Source organism: Triplophysa dalaica, chromosome 9, assembly GCF_015846415.1.
Source record: "Triplophysa dalaica isolate WHDGS20190420 chromosome 9, ASM1584641v1, whole genome shotgun sequence".
Lineage (NCBI taxonomy): Eukaryota > Metazoa > Chordata > Actinopteri > Cypriniformes > Nemacheilidae > Triplophysa > Triplophysa dalaica.
This window is the reverse complement of record NC_079550.1, coordinates 7,730,456-7,757,260: the sequence shown is the minus strand read 5'-3', so window position 1 is coordinate 7,757,260 and position 26,805 is coordinate 7,730,456. Positions and strand designations below refer to the sequence as shown.

Here is a 26,805-nt window from a genome sequence, read left to right as displayed (position 1 = left end):
ACGGATGTTATGATACACTGCTTGCGAAAAGGCGGAAGTTAAGTGACGTCATTGTGTCCTATAGACAAAGAATTCAGTCTATATTTGTATCAGCGATATTATACTTTTGTGTATATTTTATTTTCAGTTTAATTTTTAACAATTAAGATATTTTCTATAATAATAATAGTTGGTAATACTTTTTTAATTAGATTTATTTGATATTTTTAGTATTCATATTTATTTTTAACAAATGTGTCATTCATTTATTTAAAAGAAAAATATTAGATTTATTTTTATATTTTGAGTTTTCATTATATTTTGAGTTGATCTTTGTAACAATATTTTGATTTTCATTAATAAAAATATTTTGATTCACATTTTCAAGTAGCTTTTATATTATATTGTTAGCTTACAAATAATTTTTATTTTATTTTTTATTAAAAAGAATATAAAAGTGTCATTTTAATTATTTATTTTATTCATGTTCAGTTAATAATAACAATTGATTTTAATGTCTTGACTTATTTCAATTTATTGCTGGTGCAACAGTTCTAACTTGAACAATGTTTACACAGATTTTTAATTTGACTTCAATTAACAGAAATGTTGAAATAGTTTTAGTTTTATTAAACTATCATAATTTTGATGTGTACACAAACCAACTACAAAACTATTTTGAGAATATTTTAATATATAAGAATACAAACGTGACAAGAGTAAAAGTCTAGTTAATTACTATTTATTGCTTTCGTTTACAACAGTAATGTTAAGTCTTTATTTGAACTACGAAGAGGCTTTACTTCACAAATGTGCATATATGGGATTAATTCATCAGCATATCATTTAAATAAGATGTTTAAACATTTGACAGCGTGAGTTGTTTATCTCACTTGCTCAGCGGAGATGTGAATGAGTGCAAACGGCTGTTTCTCACCCACCTCCACAACACACCTCTGTGCTGGTTCCTAGGTAAAATATCTGCCAATGAAAATCCCCTGCGTTTCCCCTGCCATTTAAGGAGATATCGAAATTATATTTTGCTAGATGATTAGATTTTCTGCAGGATATGTGAGTGGGGCTTATTCTTCAAATCATATTCCTCAGACAACATCAAAGTTTGGCACAAAGCCATAGAAACCAAATGCACCAAAACTGCACGATAAGCAAATTAAAGATCTTCCCAGAGGAAATTAGTGTAGTCTACTTAGGACAGATTTAGAAATTGTAAACTGCATCTTAAAAAGCACTGGCGGTTAATAAACTCTTCCGAGATCTTAAATTTGTGCCTGTGTGAGTTTCACCAGCATACATAGTCTGCCTTCAAAGTTCTGTCAGTTGTCCATCAATGTGACCCGATCCACAAGGATTCGTGTCTCTCTGACCCTCCTAAAGTGTGCGGTATCTCTTTCATATTCTGTTTGGGCCAGCGCTGGACCCCAGAAGCAAAGCCGACGCTCCTTATGAGAACAGATCACAGACTGAGATTCTTTTGAATGGGGGTGAGTGACTAGGCGACCAGGCGGCAATGCTACGTTCAAGCGCGCCACCAGCCTTTAAGTATGGGTTGCGTGAACACGCATCTCTCCATCAAACGCTACCAGCATATCATCAGACGTCCGAGACCTCTGCCTGACACTTCCTCAGAACTCTGCCTTCATAGACAGCTGAATCACATTTCAATATCTCTGTGGTAACATATTGGTTTAAGATTTGGATAAAGTGATAAATGTTATTCTACATCCCGGTGGCGGTGGTATAAAGAAGCACATCAAGCACATGTACCATTTTCATACTAATAAAAAAGTGTGCTGCTGTTCATCATGTACGATCAGCCCACGGCTATCCGGGGGGATTTGTTTACCTTGCACCTCCTTTTCGTTTCTGAACCATCGGATGTTAGCTGCAGGCTTGCTGCCAGATGTGGTGCATGTCAGCGTGACGTCCTCTCCCTCAGCGGCTGGTCTCGATAGGCCCATGATTTCTGGTTTGGCTGGGACACCTGAGATATGACCCAGAGAAGCAGGATTATGATGAAATATGATGGTGAGGTGGATTCGCCACATGTTGCAAGGTAATACTTGATGTACAGACATTACAAAGTGAGCTGCACATTTGGGAGTGCATCAGATTTTTGTGAGGGACCAGTTGAAGCGATTCTCTATATTAACATGCTTTGGAGCTGTAATATTCATTAACATAAAAATTTGCGTTAAGGAGACAGTTCACCCAAAGATGTATCACCTTCATGTATTTCCAAACCTGTTTGACTTTCTTTTTTCGGCATAACAGATATTCTGAAGAATGTTGGTAACCAGACAACATTGCCCCCCATTGACTATGGACACAAAACCACTAAGAGATTCCTCAAAATACCGATTCTCATAAAGATTTTGACTGACATGAGGGTGAATAAATGATGACAGAAGTGTTTATTTTTGGGTGAACGGTCACTTTAAGCAACTCCACGTCTTTATCAAATTATGTATACATGCCACTTCCTATGTTTAGGTCTTTTACTGTCAGCCAAAAAATAAATTTGACTTCTACATTTTTAGGTCAAGAAACAAAAGAGCTTTCTGAAGGTACAGTGGGCTGATCCTACACCCAATCACACGGTCACCGTGACCCAATGTTAAATTCCCTCATTCACATCCGTCCCTGCGCTGCCGAAGTGCCTTAAGAGAACAAAAACCTGTGAAGGATCACACTGACCTCACATCAGTGTAGAGTGGGTTGACCTTATGCAGATTGATGGAGATTGGCAGGTCTTACCTAACACTGTGAGGTAGGCCTTGGTAGTCTTGACAGGCATGGTGAAGAGTGAGCAGGTGTACTGTCCTTCATCTGATAGCGTGACGTCGTTGATGCTGATGGTCAGCTCCTTCCAAGAGGCTCGAACCAGTTCAATCCGGTTGTCCCGTAAGGCTGGCATAGAAAGACAACATTTAAAAGGTGAACTATCGCATGACTGGAAAAGACTGAAGAGGATTGAAATAGCAAAATTTAAATAGTATACTGAATTTATAAATAAAATTGACTAATTCCCAACAATAAAAGTAGTTTGTTGCACATTTTGTGTACATAAAAATGTGGACCTCTTTTTACAGCAGGATGCGAAGACACAAGACATGTGTTCAGCAAAATAAATTAACAAATCAACAAAATAAAAATATTATTAAATTAATATTTGTAATTGTCTATTTTGTGTTGAAATTCATTACAAAAATAAATGAAACTGAATGAAAATTGCGACCAATGCAAACTCTATAAAATCCAATCACAAAATTTAGTTTGACCCCCTGATGATGACGATCAATATTTACCTCAAGCACTGTCCATTTCTTGAAAAAGAAATCATTTTCAACTTTCAGGCCTTGTTTTATACTTCTACCTGAAGTGGCCATTCATCCATCAATTTCGCAACTTCCTAAAAGAGCATTCTTCAGCCGAATAAGAATGTTGAACAGAAAGGTCACCTCAAACTCATCACCTAACTCCAAATGAAACCCAATGAGCTCGTAGTCGGAAAGACCAAGCTCTTCACCTAATACCACGCACACCTTCTGAACAATTACAGCCATACAGACATTTCAGCTTCCCGGCAGGCCTTCGGATGTTAACAAACTCTCCGTAGGGACATTCTGCTATAAAATTGTATTGGGTGTCCCGACGCGGTTTTGTTTAAACAGAAGCGTGCTGACATTCACGCTTCTGTCTCCGTGAATGTGGTAACATCTGGGAATTCTGCTCGGAAATGTTCTTTACACGCAAACAATGACATGTCAAATTGGGAAAATGAAGATACAGTACTTACACGTCAGCCGAGACAATCGCAACATCTTACGATCCTTTTAAAAGCACATTAACGTTAAAAACAATGCGTCTCTGAACAACAAGATCTGAAGCTACAAGACCGTGTCGTTCTACGGGATGAGTCAACGCTGCTTAGATATTCTTTCTGAACGTGTTCTAAATTATGAATAGGGGATGTATCAAGGCTTTGTTGTGGATATGGCAAACACTGAGGGGTGGGGTTTGGAACAGAAACTGGGTAAAACAAGGAAAGGTGATAAGGGGTGGACTAGCAACACGCATGGGCCTGCTGATAGGACCTGAGGAAATCAAGAGACGAGAGCCATCAAAGCTGAGGGAAAGATGACACATTTCCACCAGCCCGTATCTTCCTCAGACACATAGAGAAGAACGCAAGAAAAAAGTGCGTTCCCTTGTGCAGAAAAGGCAAACACATAAACACATAAACACTCACAAAACGAACATCACAAAGGTGAGGATAAACTGCCAGTCGCTGTTTGTACCGCAGCTGATGGTACAGTGCCGAAGCTCGAAAACGCTTGGCAGTTTCCATTCAAGTCATACAATGATAACGTATAGTGATGTGGGAGTTGAAAGGAACGCGGCGAAGAAAAGAAAGGCATCGGGCAGAAAAAAGATTCACCCACACAGAGTCTGAAATAGATTTACCACAGTGGTTGAATTTGTTTCAGCGCTGGGGTCAGATGATTAGGTGAAAAGGAGAAAACTCAATACAACAGTATCGAGATGTGTTATTTCCTTTAATTTACACCGGGACTTTACGCTACGTCTAATTCTGACACAATGGTGTCAAGCTTACAACATTATCCCAAATCCATTGACAGAAACAAGCGCACAAAGGTTTGAATAAACCCACAGACAACCGTTATCAATTCAACGCAGGCCAACAGGGGCTGGCAAAAACTCCTCACCCACACTTCCAAAAAAAGAATCGAAACCTGCCAGATGCCCAGAGTTAGCTTCAATCTGTCACAACTTGGTGAAATGCCAGCGCCTGACAAAGCTCTTTTTCCACAGCTTAAAGAAGTCAACATGATGAAATGGTTGGTTTCCAAGATCCCTCCGACTTCGACAACACTATTTATTCCACTTTCCCCACTCTTGAGGGAAAGAAAAGAGATGTACGTTATCTCTGCATGGACAACTCTGTCTGACAGACATCCAAGCCTCTCCTTGGGCTGGAGCGATCTGACAACTGCCTGACGACGCAGGCCGCCCGTTAAGTCGTTTAGTCGACGCTCCTTTGCAATGGCATTCGTAATGATTTTCTACAAAGTCTCTTTATGACTCACAAATAAAAACTCGGCACAATGTCAAAGATGGCGGCGATGGCTGGATAACAGAGCAGATTGCGTCTGTAATTTTCATGGTCATGAGTGCCTGCGAACGTAGGCGTGGTCAGAAAATATTGTTTGCTCACTCAGCGCGTTCCGATATATTTGGTGTTGTTGTTCTTGGAAGGAAGATGGTCGTCAACATAATACATTCACACCTTAGTTGTGAACAATAATTTGGCGGTACGCTCTAGGAAACGCTCGATACTCGAAACCACACTGAACATCCAATTTCAACTCTGACATAATTTGAACCCTCCATCTGATGCGACGAAAGAAAACGAAATGAGAACAGAAAAACAGCGAGCATCCCGCAGCTGCTACACTGGTCTTGGAATTGACACGTTTAGAGAAGCCAAAAGTCCCGCTCTCTACAATAAGACCACTCCAACAACCATCTGTGATTGGTCACTTTCTGGACAGGCTGTGATTATTGCTGGGATATGAAGCTGCAGACAGGAAGTTCATTCCTAGAGGCTCTCTTGGGCCAAGAAAGTGCTCAACTGCAGGTGGGCAGTGATCAGAGGTTTAAACAGATCTCACACACCAGGTGCAGGAGATAAACTGGGACTTGGTGACATCTGGACATTTGCGAGGATGTTGTGGGAATAATATAAGGCAGAGTCATGCGGCGTCATATCAGGTCAAATCTTACATTACACATTCAGAGACAACAATGGGGCACAGCTGCAGCATAGAAAACAGCTCAGCTCAAACGTAATTCTCTTTGAGGAATCTCTAAGGTTTAGTTTCTTACGCTGCATCACACAACATTGGCCTTTGTTCATCAAGCTTGTTGCTATATCAAAACACAAGACGAGACATTTTTGGGTCAGTCTAAGAACACAGCTTTCATGTGAGCTGCGTTTCAATGGGAGCGCATGAATTTGAGATGCGGAACACACAATATCTACAGATTATTCAGAGATGGCAATTGTGCACGGAATATGCAAACACGTACAGTTTAGTCCCGTCAGACACTTTTGGCTATTTGTTCAATCTTCCACGAGAAAACAGCAAGGAGATTTTTTAAGCATTCCCCTCAAAATACAGGCGTTTTAATGGATTAGGACATTGTGATGGCTGACGGTGACTTAAGTTGTTTAAGCAATTATCATCCACTGTGCACTGTACAAAAACAAATGGTCATTAGTTAATAACCAACCAGACCCTGATAAACTTAATACAGCCATAGTAGAAAGCGGCCCATTTCTCAGCCTCACAGTATACTTAATGCTATGCTACAAGCAGAGACTTTCTGAAATGTCACACAGCACTTAAGATTTCATTTATCGACTGATAATGCTTTAATGATAGGAGCCCATTAGTGGCCCATTAGGTTCTATGTGAGGTGCTGGGCTTTAAAAATGACATTTAACTAAGTGTGGAAATGTTACATGTGAATAAGTTGTTTTACTTGTCTTCCTATTGGAAGACTTGGTGTGATATGCTTGCTTTATAGAAAGGAAATGTTTTTCAAAATTTGAAGCCTTAACACGATACATGTTGAAGTGGTATGCGGAAAAACAACACTTATGACAACTTTTTTTCCCTGTGTGCATTTCCGTCCTTTATGTCTTATATCTGCTTTTATTTCTCAATTCATTTGACATCTAGTTAAGCTCTATGTGTGGGGTCAATAAATGGATCATTTTTTGTTTCATTATTTATTCATTATTCACTTTAAACCTGATAATCATTTTGAAGAATCTTGGAAACCAAACAACACTGACCCACATTGACTTCCATTGTATGGACATAAAACCGCCTTTCTTAAAATATCTTCTTTTGTGTTCCCCTGTATAGAAACTTATAAGAAACTTATACAGTTCAAAAACAACATGAGTAAATATTTTTATTTTGGGGTGAACTACCCCTTTAACCATAGCTTACATCTATACTGTAGTTATGAGTCAATGAACTCATTTCCGTGTGTTTATTCACATAGATCATTAAGAAATACACACAATGTCAACTCTGTTATATACTCATATGTAAAAAGCATAATTAATAGTTTCCAAGACGTACAGCATGATGTACTACACTGTAGACAACCACATGCAGCTCAGTTGTAGAATTTGACAAACTAAGAGTAGCTTAGTCAACTGGTTTGTAATGCGTATGTAATGTGCAAAAGACTTTTTCCTTTTTCCCGAATAGGAATTCGCTCCGCAGATAGTAAATTATCACAGCGTGAATCCTCACATTTATTGGCCTGCAGCAGTGAATACTTATAAAAATCATGATGACTTCCATTGTATGCTAGGGACGAGCTCGAATCGACAGAGGACAATGTGCTGATACAGTAGAAGCTAAAAATGCACGCCAGACAGCAACATTAGATAAACCCTTCAAAAAAACTTGAGTAAAAACACAATTTTGTGATAACTCTACACCATGAGCATAACAAGAAGATGGTGCCATTTCCCTGTGCACAGTAGTGCATAAAATGCCTTCTCTCCATAAAGCCGAGTGCATTCTGCTGGGCTTTTGCATGTTTTCATCTAATGAGTGATTTAACTAGTCCATTAATGCTGTAATTTAAAACATAACAACATTTTGATTGCCGTAGGCCAATTTAGAGCTCACTCTGCAATTTGACCTTTTGCAATTTGAGCTGAACGTCCCTAATGAATGTCATAAGCCAGTAGCAAAAGCAGCGTGTAGCAAAATGACAACCCACACCATCAACAATACAATGTACAACAATACATCTACATCTATATGCTGTACCTACATTCCCAAACACAACAAGAAATGATGCATACAACAAAGCTTCAAGATCTTAGAGCTCTCATTACCAAGTGCAAAATGAATCCCGTCAGCAGGTGTTGTTTTCCCATAGGTGGGGTCTTTACATCATGTTACAGTAGAGTGTATACGTTCTAATTTATTCTGCTGGAGTATGATGAATCATACGCTGGCATGGCATTAATAGCGCACAGATAAGGGAGACATATGGTGCTTATCGATTTTCCAGTGGTGGCGACTCATCATTGTGGCGCTTCCTTGCTAATGGCCTCGGGCTATACGCGGCAAGCTCGTACGCCTCATCAGATGAGCGGATGCTTTTATCCAGAGCACCGCACGCTTCACTCATGAAACGGACGATCCCCCTTGAGCAACCTGAGGTTAAGAGCATCCCTCGAGGACACAGGGATGGTAGCGTGACATGTGAGAATCAAAGCAGCAAATTATTTGATATAGGATTTGAACTTTATCAACACGTGCAATGTTTAAGAGGTACAACCTTAACTATTTATTATAGTATTTTATAAGAAATAGCAAAAGTCTAGCCAAAAATGGTTAAGTGGTCAAAAGTCTTTAGTTCACCCAACAATTTCAGTAATCTTTTATTCACCCTCGTGTTTTACAAAACTGGTATGACTCTTTCTTCTGTGGACACGAAAGTAGATATTGTGAAAAATGTCTATGTGGTTTTGTGTTAACATGAAAGTCAATGAGGTTCCATGTTGTTTGGTTACCAACGTTATTCAAAAAATCTTCTTTTGTGTTCTACAGAAGAAAGTCGTACAGGTTTAAAATGAAGAGTCAGTGAAGGATTTGAATTTTTTTAGCAACTATCCCTTTAAAAATTCCATCTGTCTAATTCCAGCTGGCAAAAGTTGAACATGTTAAACATTGGAAAATGAATGCCTTCGTACTTTATTTGAATATATTATAAAAGAATATTAAAGTGTTTCTAAGCGTGTTGTGTAGTTGTGCTTGTACTGTACTAAAGCTTAGCTCTGAGAAGAATTTAAGGTGGCTGGGGGGGAAATGACGCACATCACATGCACAAAGCTTATTGAATCAGGCCTAGGAGAATGACTTTTAATCAAACACAGGAAAGGATCAACAAAATATTAATAACAGATCAAATTGTTGTTAACGCAAGCTTTATATCCAGTGAGCTTATTAAGATAAAATTCCCTGATACCTTGCGGTTTGGCAGATTAATTTTTTCAAATAATTATTCCTAACTGGAAAATAAATAAATATTGAATCAAATTAGCCCAGTCGGATAAACGGTATAAAATATATTATATTTTATCAGGCCATTTATTCATATTATATTTTGATATCCACACTTTGTATGATTTGTAGGCTTTAGGGGAATGCCCTCTGAATAGAAGTCTAATAATTCATATTTGTAAATAAAAAACTACTGACAACATGCAAACAGCAAATGTAATGTAACAATATAAATGCTCTCATCATAAACAGAAAACAAAGTTACTTACAAAATTAACCTTTCCATGCCATTCATACCAGAACTACTTATATCTTTAAATAATTTCCCAATTAGAACGTTGTTCATTACAAAGTAATAACTGAATAATGCCAAAATCTTAGTCAAATTAATGCTTGAAATTAATCTTTGATGGTTGTTATCTAATAATCAATTAGATTATGCAACTTTAGCCTGGGTTTAACAGGGTCAAACATGTTTAAATGCTGATCAATAATGCTAATGCTTAATGTAGACAAAACGTTATGGTTAATAAAATATCACAAATCTAGTTGAACACTTGAAGAGATATAAAAGTAAACAGAAACAAATGCTTTAATATTTGCTGCACTGTTTAGTGTTGTGTGTCCATTTACCTGCTCTGTGTGTCTGCACTACTGTTGTTAAAATAAGCACGTGTGTCCTGCTCTTCATACTGCATGTCTTTGGCAGGATTGAAGCAGAGTGCGAGGAGCCGAAAGGGTTGAAGTGCGTTTGGCGCTAGACAAACATATAAGAGGATATAGCGGCAAAAGATCACATAAATGTTCCTGAGAGTTTGTGTGTTATTGGTATGTGGTATGTTATTCTCCGATGTGTAGACGCGCGGCTCAATTTAAAAAACACGAAATAGTAAAAAGTAAGAAATGGTTTATAAGGCTATGTCTCGCGGTCCAGATGGAACGAAGCAAAGGTCAACATCCAGACCGGGGTCCGCCAATTGAGGATGGCTGTACTACCACAAACACAAATTCTGAGGAGAGCATTGGCTCTATTTATTATGGACATATTACTAATAAGAGTGGTGGGTGTTTGTGGACCCCACATTTCTTGTGTCTTGAAATGCAGACGGAGTGTATAAGCAGGTTGGATTTTAGATTTAGCCCAAATTCACTCCCCCGCAGACTCCCAGCGCGTTCTATGTGAATCACACACATACGCACTCCTCCCTGCGATCCAGGCCCCTACCAACCCTCTGTTATGTGGGCTGTTCTCAGATACGGTCCATATGTAGGTGTTGCTGCACAAAAACAGTGTTGATAAGGCCAAATGGCCACGTACTGTCTGAGAGTAATCCAGCTCTCTTTCCATCCATCTCTCTCTCTCTGTGGAGATTTACAGGTTGTTTCTGTAGTGATTTGCTCTGGAGAACTAGATTGTCACTCCATCTGTGAGCTCACAGGCCGCCCACCGGCTCGGTGACATGCTGGGAGCTAAAGACTCCTCACTTGTTAAGGGTTCGATGCAGAGGAGGAGTTAACTTGATCGACCCTGCCATCTTCTCTGGGTGTGAATGCTGAAACAACAATATAATTGGAGTCGGTCCAGACGTGGTGACTACCATCACGCTTCAATGCTTAAAGTTTACACACGTCTGAAAACACGCATTAGAGTTGAACATTTTGTGAAGAAAATGTCTTGCGGTGTGGTCTATGAAATTATATCAAGCGGTTGCTAAAGTGGTCTGTGTGGTTTTAAAAGTGCGTTACCAGGATGCTTCTGGGGTCCATGGAGGTCTTTCAAAAAATTGCTGATGCGTTCGGCAGCATTTCACTAGAACGTAGAACAAGTTTCGAATAGGAAACCCTTTCTACTAACAAACAGAATCTCACGTATTCTCATTTTGATAACTGACCATCGTTTTAAAATGAATATGCTCCCAGCTGGAGTCCAACAGCACGCTACCCATAATTCTTTTCAATCTCTTTTAAATTCAGCGCGAGTGCCCGTAAGCAATCATATTTTCCATTTCCTCATTCCAGAGGTCCAGAATTCAAATATAATGGACTATACCTCGGCAACTCCGTAAAAATATACACTTCATACACCCTCATCGCTTTCAAGTCGCATCTTGCTGTCATTGTGTGATATTGAGGATTAAAGCCATTTCCAAAGGACGAATCAGTGACTGTTGTTAACGTATTCTGCCCCAAAATCGAGGAAACACAGAGCTGCCAAGTTGTTTTATTAGGGAGGTCTGCAAATAGTTACATAAAAGGGTAAAATCAAATGGGGAAATGCACTCTCTATGGCATAACAATGCTACCTAATGGAATGTAGAGTTATTCAAAATAATATAAACATAAACCTATCAATCGGGTTAAAACTGAGAAACATGCATTTTTGCAAACATAAAGGTGTAGTTCCTGTATCTACCACCATGGGCTTAAACACATTTATGCAATTTTACAAGGATTCTGCAAATAATTGCCAGATTTTTTAGATTAAACATTTACTAGCCATAGCAGAATATAGCACGAATACGAAATGAAAAACACACTTTAAAGGGAGAGTTCACCCCAAAATAAAAAATCTGTTGACATAATTGACTACTAAACATCATTGACTACTAAAGGAAAAATGACAATGGTATTCAAAAGTGCCCCAGAACTGTTTGCTGTCATACATTCTTTAAAATATCTTCTTTTGTGTTCAACAGAACAGAGCTATTTATATTCTACTGTAGTCAATGGTGGCCAAGAACTGTATGGTTATAAGCATCTTTCAAATATCTTTCTCTGTGTTCATCAGAGAAAAGAAATGTATACAGATTTGGAACAAACTTGAAGGTGAGTAAATGATGACAGAATTTGTAGAAGATTTGGGTGAACTATCCCTTCAATAGATGCTGGATCTGGCACACATAAGCCCCACATCCTTTAAAACTGAAAGTGTCCAATAGAGTCTCTGGTCACTTGAGACGAGGCCATTCATTCCCCAAAGCCACTCGAGATTGACAATCCTTCAGTCTCGGTTCACAGACCTAATTGTGACCGCAGCCAATTTCCCCTCCCTTCACTCTCTCTGTTAGCTTTCATCCCTCGCCACGGCCCTGAATTCTCCTGACACCACACCTGCCCACTCACGCCACAAGTACACTGCTGACAATAACACTATGAGTCCCTCTGGAGACCTCTGTGTTTAAATGAAACAGTTTACAGGTAAAGTCCAGCATACATGCCAACTTTATATTTCCCTTTGAAATAAAGCACAGAAACCTCTGAGAAAAAGAAAAGATATGCAAACAATGAAATAATGTACACTATGCGACATCGCCATAGTCTTTGGTTGACTCCGTGAGATGGGGAAACATTTTGTTACTGTACCCCATTGAAGGAATGGTGGGTTTGAGTCATTTCCTCAGGCTCAGCCCCGTCACTTCCTGTCCACTTTTCACTTCATACCTGTCATATGAAGTAATAAACAGACACATGCCATCACATTGGATAAGGCTACAACTGTGACAGACGATGATAGTATATAAAAGATCCCCAAGACAACCGCAGCACCGTAGGTGCCAATTTATGTCAACAGCGTAAAAAGGGTTTACACACTTTTTAATGAAGCACAAAAGGCAGCTCAGAGGAATCACACACACGGGAAACAGTGTCTGATGCACTTAAACGTTGATTGTTGCTTCACTTAAAGGTGCTATAAGTAATTTGGAACACCACACGTGAAATGTTTCTACTACCTGACAGCTATGACTCAAACAGGTATCCTGAGACATCACACCTGTCTCTGAGCTTCCAGGCAATACCCGTAAGGGGATCAGTATGTGCTCTCTGTGCAGTCACACTATTATTCTATGCTTACACGAGAGAGAAGGATCACAAACATTCAGTATGTATAAAAGTGTCTTTCTTACTGCTTACCAGTTTGCTGAGCTCTGATATGTCAATTTTTTTGCACGTTTTACATAATCAATGTGATACAGATTTGAGTCTTAGATCCATACAAATAGCAATATAGCACATTAAGGGGGCGTTCACATTTCACGTCTAAAACCAGGTGGAAAACAGGTTTTTTTCTTTTATTCTAAAGCGTTTGGGAGCTTGCGTTATCGTGGCGTCTGCGGTTGCCAAGCAACAATGGGCCACGCTTAACATTAAAGGGGTAAAACTAATATTATCGTCTGCTTATATGTAATGCTTTATGTATGCACGATTTAAGGTTCAAAAACGCCTTATTTTCCACATAACGTGCATGTTTGTATCTCCTTTTTGAATTTGTTTACGAAACTCATCGCTCTGCATGGCAAGGTGTGCTATGATTGGCCAATTAACTAGTACGTAGTGATTGGTCGAATACTGCAAGCGTGTGATGGAAAGTAACGCTTCTTAACTCATTCGCTGCCAGCCTCTTTAAAAAAAAGTTGCCAGCCTACGCCAGCGTTTTTTTTACATTTTCACCCAATTTTAATGGTTCACAGTAAATTTTCTGTAAAGAATATTTGGACAAACAATATGTCAAATGAAAGAACAGAGTCTCAGCTTTTAAACAAAGGAAACCGTATTCTTCTATCTTCATTTGTTCATTTTTATCACTCCGTAGATGTTGGTGTTTTCTTCAAAAATGCATGACTTTGATTCAACAGATGAGATACAATTCCGCCCAGATTACACTCAGAACAATCATTAAAAACCGCTAAAACATATAGGTACTAGGTTTTGGGATTCTGTACTTTTTCCCAAAGGTTTGTAATAGCGCCACCTGCTGTACAACAGTACAAACACTGATTTCCGTAAAAACTCGTCTTTGGCGGGGAACCGTTTTTTTTTTAAATGACGAGATAACTCGTCAATGGCGGTGAAAGAGTTAACATAATTTTTTAACATAGGGTTCCACAGAAATTGTACTGACAGGTACGCCTACCTTACTTGCGTATACATTTGGGTGGTTTTAGTCAAATCATACTACGAACTGATGTAGATTTATGGGGGTGTAGTTACACGAGGCGTTTCAGGCAGGTCTGTGTGAGCTTGACTTTTAGATAGAAAATGCATCTTTTGTTCTGAAACTATAGTTTTTGCATGGCTTTTCATTTTTCGAGGTACAAACAACATAAACAAGAAAGTAACTAAACTATAAGGATATATGCATCTGAACTAATGGATGATAAGGTTATGTTTAACATGAACAGTTTACAGTTTCAAATTTTAAATGCACCAGCCCTTTACATTTGAATGGATTTTTGCCTGTCAGCATCTTATTAGCTGAACTTTAACCTTTACAGTGATCATTATGGATATCACTGTTGGTGTGAAAAACAGGTTTTTTTATCACATCGCGCCTACAGGAAGCAAAACAATGGAAATCGCTTATAGCACCTTCAATTGGAATTTCAGTGCAACAGGAAATAAACATTGACCAAATAAACAAAATCATATACTGTAGGCATTATATTTGACTCTGACTGAATATGCTGTATCAATGTCCAGCAGTGATCAAAAACACATCATTTAATGAATGGCAAAGAAATTAGATTATACAGTATTTCCCCACAGGATCAGCGGCTATGAAAACACGAAATGTCCCATGCGTCTGTTCCCTCAAGGCAATCAATGGTTACCAACACACCAAATACATTTCCTCTTCCAGAAAATACAATTATTTCTCCTACAGGTCACTAAACTTCCGAGCTGCCCATTCTGTTACAATACCGCTCCAAACAATTATCTTAATTAACATCTGGCAAAGTTGATGTACAATTTTAACCGAGCCATTTCCCACAGTTCCTTTGCCCTCAACAACAGCACATCTGTCCACTCCGAGAGAGATAGTGAAGGACGGCTTCCAGCAGGGCATTATGTTGGCGGAACGCAGGCAGAATGTTGGCAGATCTTCCGAGCTCGCTCACTTTGTCCAATCTGTGTCAGCGTCACGTTAAAACCCCTAGGCTGGTCTGTCTGTCCCTCATGGCTATTGCGGTGACCGTGCCAGACTCCGGTGCCGGGGTGTTTGCAAACATGGAGAAAAACAAGCTTTCTACCCGTTTTCCGTGCAGTCAGAGCGGCTTGCCAAAAACAGGCGAATGCCGTTCACTTGGGAAGGACGGAAAACACGACAAACTGCAAAAACGCATAGTTTGAGTCCAGCCTGTGCATGAAAAGCCTTCTCGCTGCCAAGATGATCAACCTATAATTTTGCTGAGTTTTTTTTTTTTCAGAATAAAGTCTAGCAATCTGATTATTTAAACTCAAATGCCAATTTGTTTATGTAAATTGCTTAAAAAATAGAACAAAAAGTTTTTTTAGGCAAAATGTTTTTCCATACACTGATAGGGACTGATAGGGAATAGGGACTGGGGATGTCAAGCAAAGAAAGGCCAAAAAATGTCATGATTCTGACTCTCCATGGCATGTCTTTATTGATCTTGTGGCAGAGTCATGACAAAGCCTCCGGTTTTCCCTCGTCTCATTTGGAGTACCTAGTATTTGGATTTTCTTGCCCTATGTCTTGATGTCATTTGTATTATTTAGTCTAGTCTCTGTCGTTTAGTAGTTAGTTATCCGGCATTCTTATTTGACCCCATTGTGGGAAGTCTTTTCTTTCAAGTTCGTATTTTGTTTATATTTTTACCCATTGTGAGTCTTTTGTTTGTTTATTAAAGTTCCCTGTTTCGCACGGCAGCCTGCACTTGGGTTCTTCTTTCCGAATCATGACAAAAAACCTTATCCAAGCCGTTTGCTCTAGCCATATTATTGTTTTGTATGGTTAACACAATCAAATTGAATTAATTTATGCCAAATTTACATCTTAACATTCTGTATAACATCATTCAGTGGAACTTATGCAAAAAATGTTTTCATACCTTAAGAGTGAATAGGGACAGGGAATTTAAAACAAAAAAACAATTCACATCAAAGCAGTTTTCTGAAGCCATATACTTGTTTTACAGAATAAACTTTAATCCATTTATGCCAAATTTACATATTTACGTTTGTCTTTCTTCAATGGAGCACAAAAACAGTTTTTTTATGCACAATGTTAATTTCCATACGATGAAAGTGAATAGGAACTTGGGGTGTCAATCAAAGAAAGGCCAAAAAAAGTACATCCAAGCATTGTTTTTTTGTGCTAAACAGAATAAAACTTGATCAATCGATGCCAAATTAACATCGTAACATATGAAAGTGAATAGGGACCGGTGATATCAAGCAAAGAAAGGCCAAAAAAATCACATCAAAGAAGTTTTCTCAAGCCATAAAATTGTTTTGTGTGGATAACAAAACAAAATGTTAACAATTAATGCCAAATTTTACAGCTTATTCACTTTGGCGACATCAAACGGGCTGTATCTTTAATACTGTCATGCTTGACAATAACATGGTGACAAACAATATAAGATATAAAGAAGCTAAATGAAGAGAAACTACTGCTGAAGAGCAAAAATGTGACAGGGTTTTTTCCTCCTCAAGACGAAATATATTCCTGCATGCATAGATCTGTAATACATTCTCTCAGTTGCGCACACATACACACACACACGCGCACTCACGCAAACACACACACGCCCACCAACTAAATCTTAAATGTCAGTGAATGCTGCAGACTAATGAAGCGACTTATTATCAGACAAACGTTCAGCCTGCGTCTCAGACAAAAGCCCCGCTGTTACCCACGTCAAATAACAAACGAAATCTACTTTCATCTCCTGCCTACGTTCCGATAACGTGAAATAAAAATTGACCCTATTTACTTTCTTCGCGTGTGCTGCAGTCTTGCCACGAACGATTCAACTGCACACGTAATTCCAAAGGACAAAATGTTTGCCTCCATAATCTTTCATCAAAATGTCCTGTAATAACTTGTCTCGCCTATGAAGTGACTTTTCAATCAATTCCAGATGGATATCAAGTTCAATTCTGCCTTTTTGTTGTTAAATGTCCTGTTTCAGAAATATGTCACATTACGGATGTAAACATCATTTCATTTTGTCTTTGTATACGTGTACTTAACTATCCAGTCACATCAATTGAGACTTAGATCAGATTTTTTGGACACAAACAAAAATCCTTACAGTTAAAAATTGTCTAAATAAACCAGATAATTTCACCAGATAATGTACTTATTCACAGAATATAATAGGTACATAATTTTACTATGTCATCAAACATCCCACTGTTGAAAAAACAGCAGTTGTTGGGTTAGGTATGTTTTGATGCTGGATTGACCAGCTTAAACCAGCAATGGACCAGCACATGACCGGCTAAGGACCAGTTTAAACCAGCACATGACCATCATAAACCAGCACAAACCAACAAACCGGCATCAAAACATACCAAACCAGCATATGCTGTTTTTTTCAATCAGCATTCAGCTTCAAATAAACAATCTTGACTGAGCACACATCTCAAAACTCTTTCAAAGCAACACTACATATTTCTCCACCAATGAACCATTAATGATGCTAAATTGCTTTTATTACGGCAGCGCTGATGTGGATGCTATGAATCGAAGAATCAATCGGTTTGTTTGTGTGCCCGGCCGAGAGAGAGCCAGACAGATTTAGACTCATTACTCAACGTCCACCCTGACCCCAAACTCGTCCTTACACAGCACATTTCCTCTCGCCCCGACCCAGTAACCCACTGCGCTTCTACAGCCGGCTCACTTCACCACACAGATTTACTGCATATCCTGGCATCCACCCACCTTTCTTGTCCCCAAAGAAAAGGGTCTGTTGTGCTGGGTTTGACCACTGGAGGGAGGTGTTATCATTATAGTCCACTCGACAGGTCATGTTGGCCGTGCTGCCCTCTACCACGGTCACATTCTGAGTGATGGGGAACTGAGTCTGGCTACCTGCAGAGAGACAGACAGGGAGAGAGACAGGTTCATAAACACGGATAAAGAGAAGTAGAGAAGAGAATCATAATCAATGTGACATTTGGAATAACAATGAATAGCTTTGATCCTGGATCCTGATTGGTCTAGCTGTGTATAAATTCACATAAATAAAAAATACATAACATAAAAATAAAATATATTCCTTATGCTTAAAAGATAATTGCTTTAGTCCTTTGGCAAAGAGGGACAATCAATTTTACGCTACTCTCTGCTACTAAACTCAATTCCGATTGATCAATCGCATCATCTTGCGGTCTCATAACCACCACGTATCCGGGATTAAGTGAAATCAGAGCACTCATCTGGGCTTCCTCACCGGTGCTACTTAAATGTTTCATGTCATAAAGGCCCTAATATGATATGTAATCTTAAATCAATATTCTGTGTCGAATTACTTGTTTGGCAAGAAGTCTTGTAAAATGCAGGGTAATGTACAGTACATCATCTGTGACACGACCACCTAAATTATGTATGAAAAGAGCTGCATGAAAATTGCTCAGATAGTGCTGTACAAAAAAAAAAACACTATACAGAGACATGTGAGTGAACAGAACTTCCTTACATACATGACATCACATATCTTGCAAACAAATAAACTGAACTTCATGAATCCTACTGAAGATTAGCCTATATATAATAAATAATAACAGATCATGTCAAACCTGTTAAACATGACTGATTTCATACACATTTAACATTTGAGCACACTTAATATAAATTGATAACTTTGGAAAACATCATTGTTGACATTTATCTGAAACAGAGGTGTAAAGTTCTTGAGTATTTTACTCTCAAGTACATTTTAAATATAAAACAGCGCTTGAATTGGGGAAAAAGTTCTGGTAGTCTCTTGTGCACCGTTGACATATGCAAATCACTACCGCATTTGAAATGTCTAAAGCGAAAAACAGTATTTGGAGATATTGATATTATATTATAAATATTACTATTTATGAAGGAAGTATTTGCCAAACAACTGATTTGATAACTTTGTGCGTGTGTGCGTGGAAATGTTCTGCCTCCAATCACAATGAGTTTCAGCATCATACTTTTTACTCCACTACTTTTTTTTAAAATCTTTAATACTTAGGTACTTCACATCTAGTACTTAAATATTTTTACTCAATGATAACCTTCCGGCAAAAATACCACAGTATAATGGTATTACATTAATGAGATCACAGCTCTGAAATATGTAATTTCAAATGTCTTGGTCAAACAACAACTTTTTATTGAACACAATATATTTTATTTGTAAGGAACATGTCGAAATTTGGAACAATAATAAACATATGTCATCTTAAATAATTAAAAAAAATAAGTTACTTAGTTAAAATAAATCCTCAGGGGGAGTGGTCGAAGTTAGGCTGGATTCACACGAGGCGTTAACGCTTGGCGGAGGGCGTGTCTGAAGCGTGGCAAACGCGATTGTCATATTGACAACATCCAATCAATTATACTCCGGTCTTGCATGAATGCAATTGACAAGTGCCTGCACTAGATTATTTGAATGAGGCGATCTTATTGGCTGACGCCTGCGTTGGTGCTTGAAAAGTTGAGAAACGTTCAACTTCTCGTCACAAGCAACGGCAAGAGAAGCGACGCTGACCCACAATTAAGTTCGGCAAAGCATGACGTCACCTATTCAAAGTAAATAAGAAGCGTTGACGCTGACGGACCCTATGAATCCACCTTCACTCTTGTGCTGCACACAGTCTGATGGATTATTCCACCTTCCGTCATGTTCTGAGATGTGAAATTTTTTTTTGTTTTTTGAACAGTGACTTTCGAAACCATGAAACTGGTAACGGGACCGTGTCTAGATGAGAATTTATCTCGTTAAGAATTCTTATATCTTTTTAATGCAACCAATAAATAAAAACAAAAAACAAAAGTGAAGTGTTGGCATTGATAACAGTGATCATATCTGATTGTAACATAAATCCCAAAAAACGCAATTACAGTGATGTGAGAATTCGATACCATCACACGTCTACAATCGGGTAAAGAAAACAGAGAAACACAAAGGGTGTTTTCTCTGCTCAACAGCTCTTTCCCCTCTTCCTCTCTGTTCGTACTGACTTGGGATCAGCAGTAATTGGTAGCATGGCCTAATTAGAGCTAGTCATGCTCGGCAAGGGACACACTGCTCCCGCAGCTGGGTGGCAAATTGACACATAATCCTGACTACGGCGCTCCTTCGATCCAAGTTAGCGACCGCCTCGTGTCTCGTGTGGGAAATGTAACTGAGAGGCATGAGGGACATTCAAGCCCGGCCTAATCACCCAGCCAGTCTTATTCCACATTTGTTTAAGTCTTCATGAAAAGTCTGCTAATTGCATTCCGTCCGCATCTCAACTCACATTTGGCTCGTTTCAGAAGCTCATCTGACTTCAGAGAAACTCGCTCTTTCATATCGCAGGTGGCCCTGTGGTAAAAATTAAATTGCGTTAATTCCGAGCTTATTAAAATGTGGAAATCGAATAACGCAGTACAATGAGGCTAAAGCTTCACCCTAAAGGTTCAGTTCACCCAAAGATCATAATTCTGTAATCGTTTACTCGTGTGTAACTTCAATCAGCTATTCATTCTCTTCTTCTTTTCCAAGAGAAAAGAAAGTTGTACGAGCTCCACAAAACACAAGTATGAGTGACTGATGGAAGAATTTTAATTGGGCATTCCAATAAACCTACCTTTACGCATAAAATTGGTCTCTTTTTGACCAGATTGCGTTGAGAATAACTCAGCATCTTTAGCAAATCATTTTCTACAAATGAACATGTTAAGGTCATGTTCAGAATGCAAAAAAACCTACTGACATGCAAGTGTTATTTGTAGCTAAATATTTGAGGTAGGAACTGTAAAGGAGCTGGTAAATCAGCGTGTTAGCGTGCATGAAATTATTCATGAGCTAATACTCGGTCTCGCGGCGGTGGGAGATCGCCATGTGGGCTTCCCAAAAGCGGCAGGCACTGCTGAGTTCTCATGAAGGTGACATTGGGATCCGTCTCATTCTGGGCCCACATGCTATGAATGTGTTGTACCGACCGCGGCGTCGACCGCCGACTTCATTATTCCTGAACAACATGAGAGCGTGAGGTGTGGTTGAAACAGACATGCAGTGTTAATGTTAAATACTGACGCTGGCTGATAAATAGAGCGATTAAACAAAGAGAGAGAAGCAACGAATGAAGAGCAGGTTTAATGGCCTTCATTGTGACTTATTCACGCATTAACAAGAACAGAATGGAGATTGAAGTAGGTCATTTTTTCAATGTTTAAAGATTCTCTTCTAATGCAGCTTTAAAGACGAAGTGGTCTTTCCCAACGGTCTAACATAGCAACAACGGCTCAACTGTGCTATTTAATAGCGTGCCAGATTGACATTAAAATATAGCCAAAAAATGGTAAACCAGACTGTTTTACCTATTTACCTTTATGCATCTGTCAGTTGCTATTATCCAAAGTGACTTTATAATCTATCAATTTTTATCATTACTATTTTGTATCAAGTTGTGTGTTTCCTGGGATTAAAACCCACAACCGTTTGATATCCATCATACAGTGTTGTATAAAGTACTAGAAAGCAATACTTGAGTGAAAGTTAGGGTTAGGGTAGTACTAGAAAAAAGACTTTGGTAGAAGTGAAAGTTACCTTTAACAATAGTACTTAAGTAAAAGTCTTAAAGTATCTGAAATATACTGTACTTAAGTATTAAAAGTAATTTTCTGATATTTAATGTACTTAAGTATTTGAAGTAAAAGTAAAAAAAATTTTTTTTTAAAGCAAGCGGCTAGAACTTTGATTTAAAAGTCACAAACAGTTGTGATTTGAATGTCTAACTAACTTGCAGTTAGATAATGTTTATGAAACTATATTTCCATCAGTGATGCAAATTACTAGATAACTAGATGTAAATAACTAGTTCTAATTTGCATCACTGATGGGAATATAGTTTCATTTTTAAAAACATTTTAACTTAAATGTCACCATATTATCTTGATTCAATAACATAGAATTATAAACAACACTCAGACTGCCACCCTTAACATCTAGGCAATAACACTATTAACTGGTACAAACTGCTGTTGTTTGTGTTTCGCCTGTAACGTTACTGTACTTGTGTTATCGTTTATCTCCCACTGCATGTACCTTAAGTTAGTTAGCTGCTCTACTAAGAAAAAAATCAGCCAACTCGTTGTGTGGCAATAAAAGCACTGTGACTTTGATCAACAATGCAAGCGTACATTCACAATTTATAAAACGGATAGTTCAAGTCCTTGATTCTGATTGGTTGAGCCGCGTTCGAAGCCGTTGTAAATTACTCAACAAACATACAGCTGTGACCGCATTACAAAAGTGTTACTGCGCAACTGCCATTTGTGATGGTTTGTTTGCTTTGTTGCTTGGTAACCTCTTTGGAACTACATTGCTTGGCGGAGGAATACATGTGTTATAGCGTTATATTTTTTTGTTGCTGATGTTTATTTTATGAATAAAATAAATATTAAAATGAATATTTTAATGGAGTAACCGTTTTATAAAAGCAAAAAGCCCCTTGAAGCCGTGTTTTACAGTTGATTTAGAACAGCTAAGAGGGTTCTAACTTGTGCGCCATGTCAGTTAACGTTACTTAGCAATGCTAACAAGCAGACGTTAGCCTGGCCATCACGTTAGCCAGGTATCTGACACGGCTTATGATAACTAATGTTGAATCACATTGACATTGTGGCTTTACTGAATAACTATTAATTTAACCTGCCTCGATGTGCTTCTTCAGGTTGGATGGGGAGTTTTTGAATGCCAAAATTTCAGTGACTTTCGGTAGGCATAAAAGAGGCACTTCATCCGGTAGGAAGAAACTTTCACTCCAATGTACAGAAATATTTATTGCAAATACGGCCACGGATGTATAACGTTATCTTGACCCTGTTCACCGAGTTCACCACTATCGTCGGGGTGGTCGTCTAAGATAACGGGAGGTCCTCCAGTAGGTGCTTCCATGGGGCAGGCGGTTTCAGTTGTGCTTCCTCCGCCTTTGGCAACAAATAAGCATTACGCTGAAATAGAGCGTGCGGAGCAGGCGTAAGGCAATCTAGGAGAAGTTATTCGCCAAACCTCCCTGATTGCAGTCGCACACATTTCCTCTTCTGATTATTTTATTTAGTAGTAACGAGTAACGAAGATGCTTAGTGGAAATATATCGGAGTAAAAGTATACATTTTATCTAGGAAATGTAGTGGAGTAAAAGTTGACATAAATTTAAATAGCGAAGTAAAGTACAGATACGTGAAATTTCTACTTAAGTACATTAACAAAGTATTTGTACTCCGTTACATTACAACACTGCCAACATACCACTAGCTGAGGTACAGGAACGTAAATATTGGAAGTCATGTACACTACCGGCCAAAGTTTTAAATCACTAGTCCAATGTTTCTCATTATCTTAAAGGTTTTGATTTGAAGGTATATGCTTAAATGACTTAAATTAGTTTTAGACATCTTTTTTAGACATAATCAGATTAGAGATTTAGTTTTAGAATAGGGCTGTTACTGTAAATGAGAAATCGCAACGGCGCCAATAGCCCAGTGGTAAGTTCACCGAAAACATGTTGTAAAACATATTTATTTTCTACGTATAAACACATACACTTATACTGTACATATTAAATATGCACCGTACATAGGCATGTGTCATGATTGTGCACAGAAGAGAACCCAATCGCAGACAGGAGGTTGTGGAAAACAGTGACTTTTAATATGAAAACACAAAGCTAAAACCCACGCGGGGGTAAAATAACAATGACAGGGGGAATATAAATAACAGAATTGACAGGAACAATAAACTACTAACTGGACTAAAAAACACTTGACATAAACTGACATATACAAGATAGACTATTACTGGATGGATTAAAGGTACAGTGATAAGACCAGACTTGGAATCAAAACCAACAGGCACAGGATGATAGACACTAGGACATAAAGGGAGACTAACAATGGAGGTTAACAATGGGCAGGTGTGGGTAATTAGACACAGGCGGAAAGCTATATGAGGAACGAGAGGGGCGGGGCCAAAGATGAGACTGAAGAGTACGCTTATTAAGTCATAATTGACAATAATATGTCTCTCTCCACACAAAACCAAAGGCTTTGTCATGACTCTGCCATAAGATCAAGAAAGACATGGCATGGAGAGGTAGAATCATGACTGGCATATGTATATAATTAACACCACATTTTTCCTTAATGCGATTAATTGAGATTCTGTGTTCTTTAACAGAGTGTGAAGTGCCGTGACACTGCAATGAACATCACTCCTTCACAGTTGTATTAAAAGGCAGTTCTTGCATCAACAGAAAAGTATCCAAAGTGCACATAACTAGATTAGCAATTGTCAGTTTTGCTCTAGCAGTTCCATTTTAAATCTGTTTGTTTTTAGCGTTTTAATAAATTCAATAAAAAAAAATCACTTTTTACAACGTTGCATTGCTTCAAAGCAGCTGTACAGGAAGAAAACAAAACAAAAAGAAAAACACAGACAAAGGTAAAATACAGAAATTCATAGAAAGAGTAATGGAATTTACAGAACCCTGAGCTAATCTAACGCTTCTCTGCGGCCCAGAGGAAAATATTATTGCTTTGAAGTTTGTGGAGTTCAAGAAAGAGTACAGAGCGGTAATTGTTGATGAGAATTTAGATTTTTTTACATAAAATCCCTGACTCCCATTGGTAGTCACTCCCTGAAGTTTCTTGTCATTTGCATAAAGTTGAGCAATTCTCAACTTTGTTGCATCGCTAGACACGCCCACTTCCTTTCGCCAATGGTAACTGTCGTTTGTGTCACCGGCTGTCGCTAAGATGCCATTGAAATGAATTAGATCGCTGATGTCGCTGTGTCGCTGCCAGTCGCTAGCGGTGCGAAGAGGGCGTAAGGCATGAAAGACACGCTTATCTGATCAATTCTCCTTTCACAGCGAGTCTGGCATAAGATTAAATGAGAACAAATGTGAGAGGTAATATCACTTTGAATGCTATGTGATTGGTATGTCTGTCAACCTATGCTAGGCATGAGAAAATTTTAATTCATTACTTGTGAAAGAGGCCCCATGCTGGGGTAATGAGAGTGAGAATGAATTAGCTTTCACGCAAGGCTTCATTAAGGTATTAGTACATACACAGAGAGATAAAGAGAGAGAGCTTGATCAAATGGTCTAAAATCATCCCAGATCAGCGGTTAAGAACATGATGAGAAAATAAATAATAATCACATTTCAAAATGCGACTATTATAAATATTGTAATTTCTTTTGTGCATGTTTTATACATAAATACATTTCAAAACTTACTTGTACGTACTTGTGTGTAGAAATGGCATTATTTACATTTGCACGTTTTTCATTTAGCAGATCTTTCTGTTAGGATCCCACCTTCCTTGCAGTTATTTCTCTTGTTCTGGTCGACGTGATCATTACAGCCCAACTTCTTGTGTTTTGTTTTGGAAGCCATGTGCTCTCCCGTCCTCTGCCTTAGCCTGCCACTCCTTTCCTTATTCATCATCCCATTATTAGTTTACGCCCTTCACCTGTTGCCCTCGTTTCCTCCCCTTAGTTTCTTTCCTATTTAATGCCCTTATGTTTGCTGTCCTGTGCTGGATCGTTTGTTTTCATCGCCGTCTTGTCCTGCTGCCCCTGGTCTGTCTTTAAATAAATTTTTGCTTAAGTTTTAATCAGTCATGTAAAAAAATTTTTTTTATTGTTTCTTGATTTTGTCAGGTGCTTTCATTTCATTGATTATTTGTTTAATTTTTTTGTGTTGCAATATAAGTATAGTCATTATTTATTTTTAGTTAACTTGTTTTAGTTTATTACCGAGATAACATTTCTCATTTTCATTTACATTAAGTTTTTCAAATAGTATCTAGACAGATTTTTTATTTGATTTTACTTACCAGAAATATTGTTTTTACATTTTTACATAATTTTGTTACAACATGATTTTTTCATATTCAGTAATGTAACCTAATCCATTCATGTTGGGACTACATGAATGATTTGTTGTGTTAAACTGATATCTTCTTGTTAAATGTCAATAATTTTTTTTGTCATATAAACCAAAGATATTGTTGAGTTGACAACTTAAAAACAAAACATGAATCTTTAACATATAAAAATAATGTTTGTTCAGTAAATATGAGATGGTGGTCTAGTGGGTTAAACCACTGAAATGGTAAATCAAAGGTTGCTGGTTTGATCCCAGCAGCCACCACCAGTCCTTGAGCAAGACACTTTACTCCATGTTGCTCCAGGGGGATTGTCCCTGTAATAAGTGCACTGTAAGTCGCTTTGGATAAAAGCGTCTGCCAAATGACTAAATTAAATTAAAAATTAAATTAAATATAAATTGTGCAACTAGAACGTAAATAAATTATGCAGAGTAAACATTATGTGCAATTAGTCATATTTTTGTTGTTGTTAGTCCAACAGATTTTTTTTTCAGTGAAGTTCAAAAATTATTGATGTTAGCAAACATTTTAAACCAGGATGATCGCAAATGTTACAAATCAGCCAAAGATCTATCAAATGGAACCAAACTGAGATCTATTCAGTACTACGACCAAAATAAAAGTTGTTTAGTACCAGAGTACTTCTTCTTCTAACATCCCTTCTTTACTAGTTCACATCATGTCCACCAAGGAGAGATGAAGACAGAAAGGACACAAAAACTACAGGGATACAGACTACCAAATTGACAACCTAATTATTAATCACTGAAAAGACAGCCTCAT

At 38.2% G+C, this 26,805-nt stretch overlaps 1 protein-coding gene across 2 annotated transcripts in view; it reads right to left on the bottom strand.

Annotated features, from left to right (window-relative positions):
- Nucleotides 1–26,805, bottom strand: part of cadm2b (cell adhesion molecule 2b) — a 171,274-nt gene that overhangs the window by 20,955 nt on the left and 123,514 nt on the right. For both annotated transcript variants that reach the window (XM_056755942.1, XM_056755943.1), the window contains exons 3-5: nt 17,821–17,970; nt 2,755–2,907; nt 1,844–1,981 (exon numbers count right to left, since the gene is read on the bottom strand). In XM_056755942.1, coding sequence (XP_056611920.1) covers nt 1,844–1,981; nt 2,755–2,907; nt 17,821–17,970 — 441 coding nt within the window. The remainder of the gene's footprint in view (nt 1–1,843; nt 1,982–2,754; nt 2,908–17,820; nt 17,971–26,805) is intronic.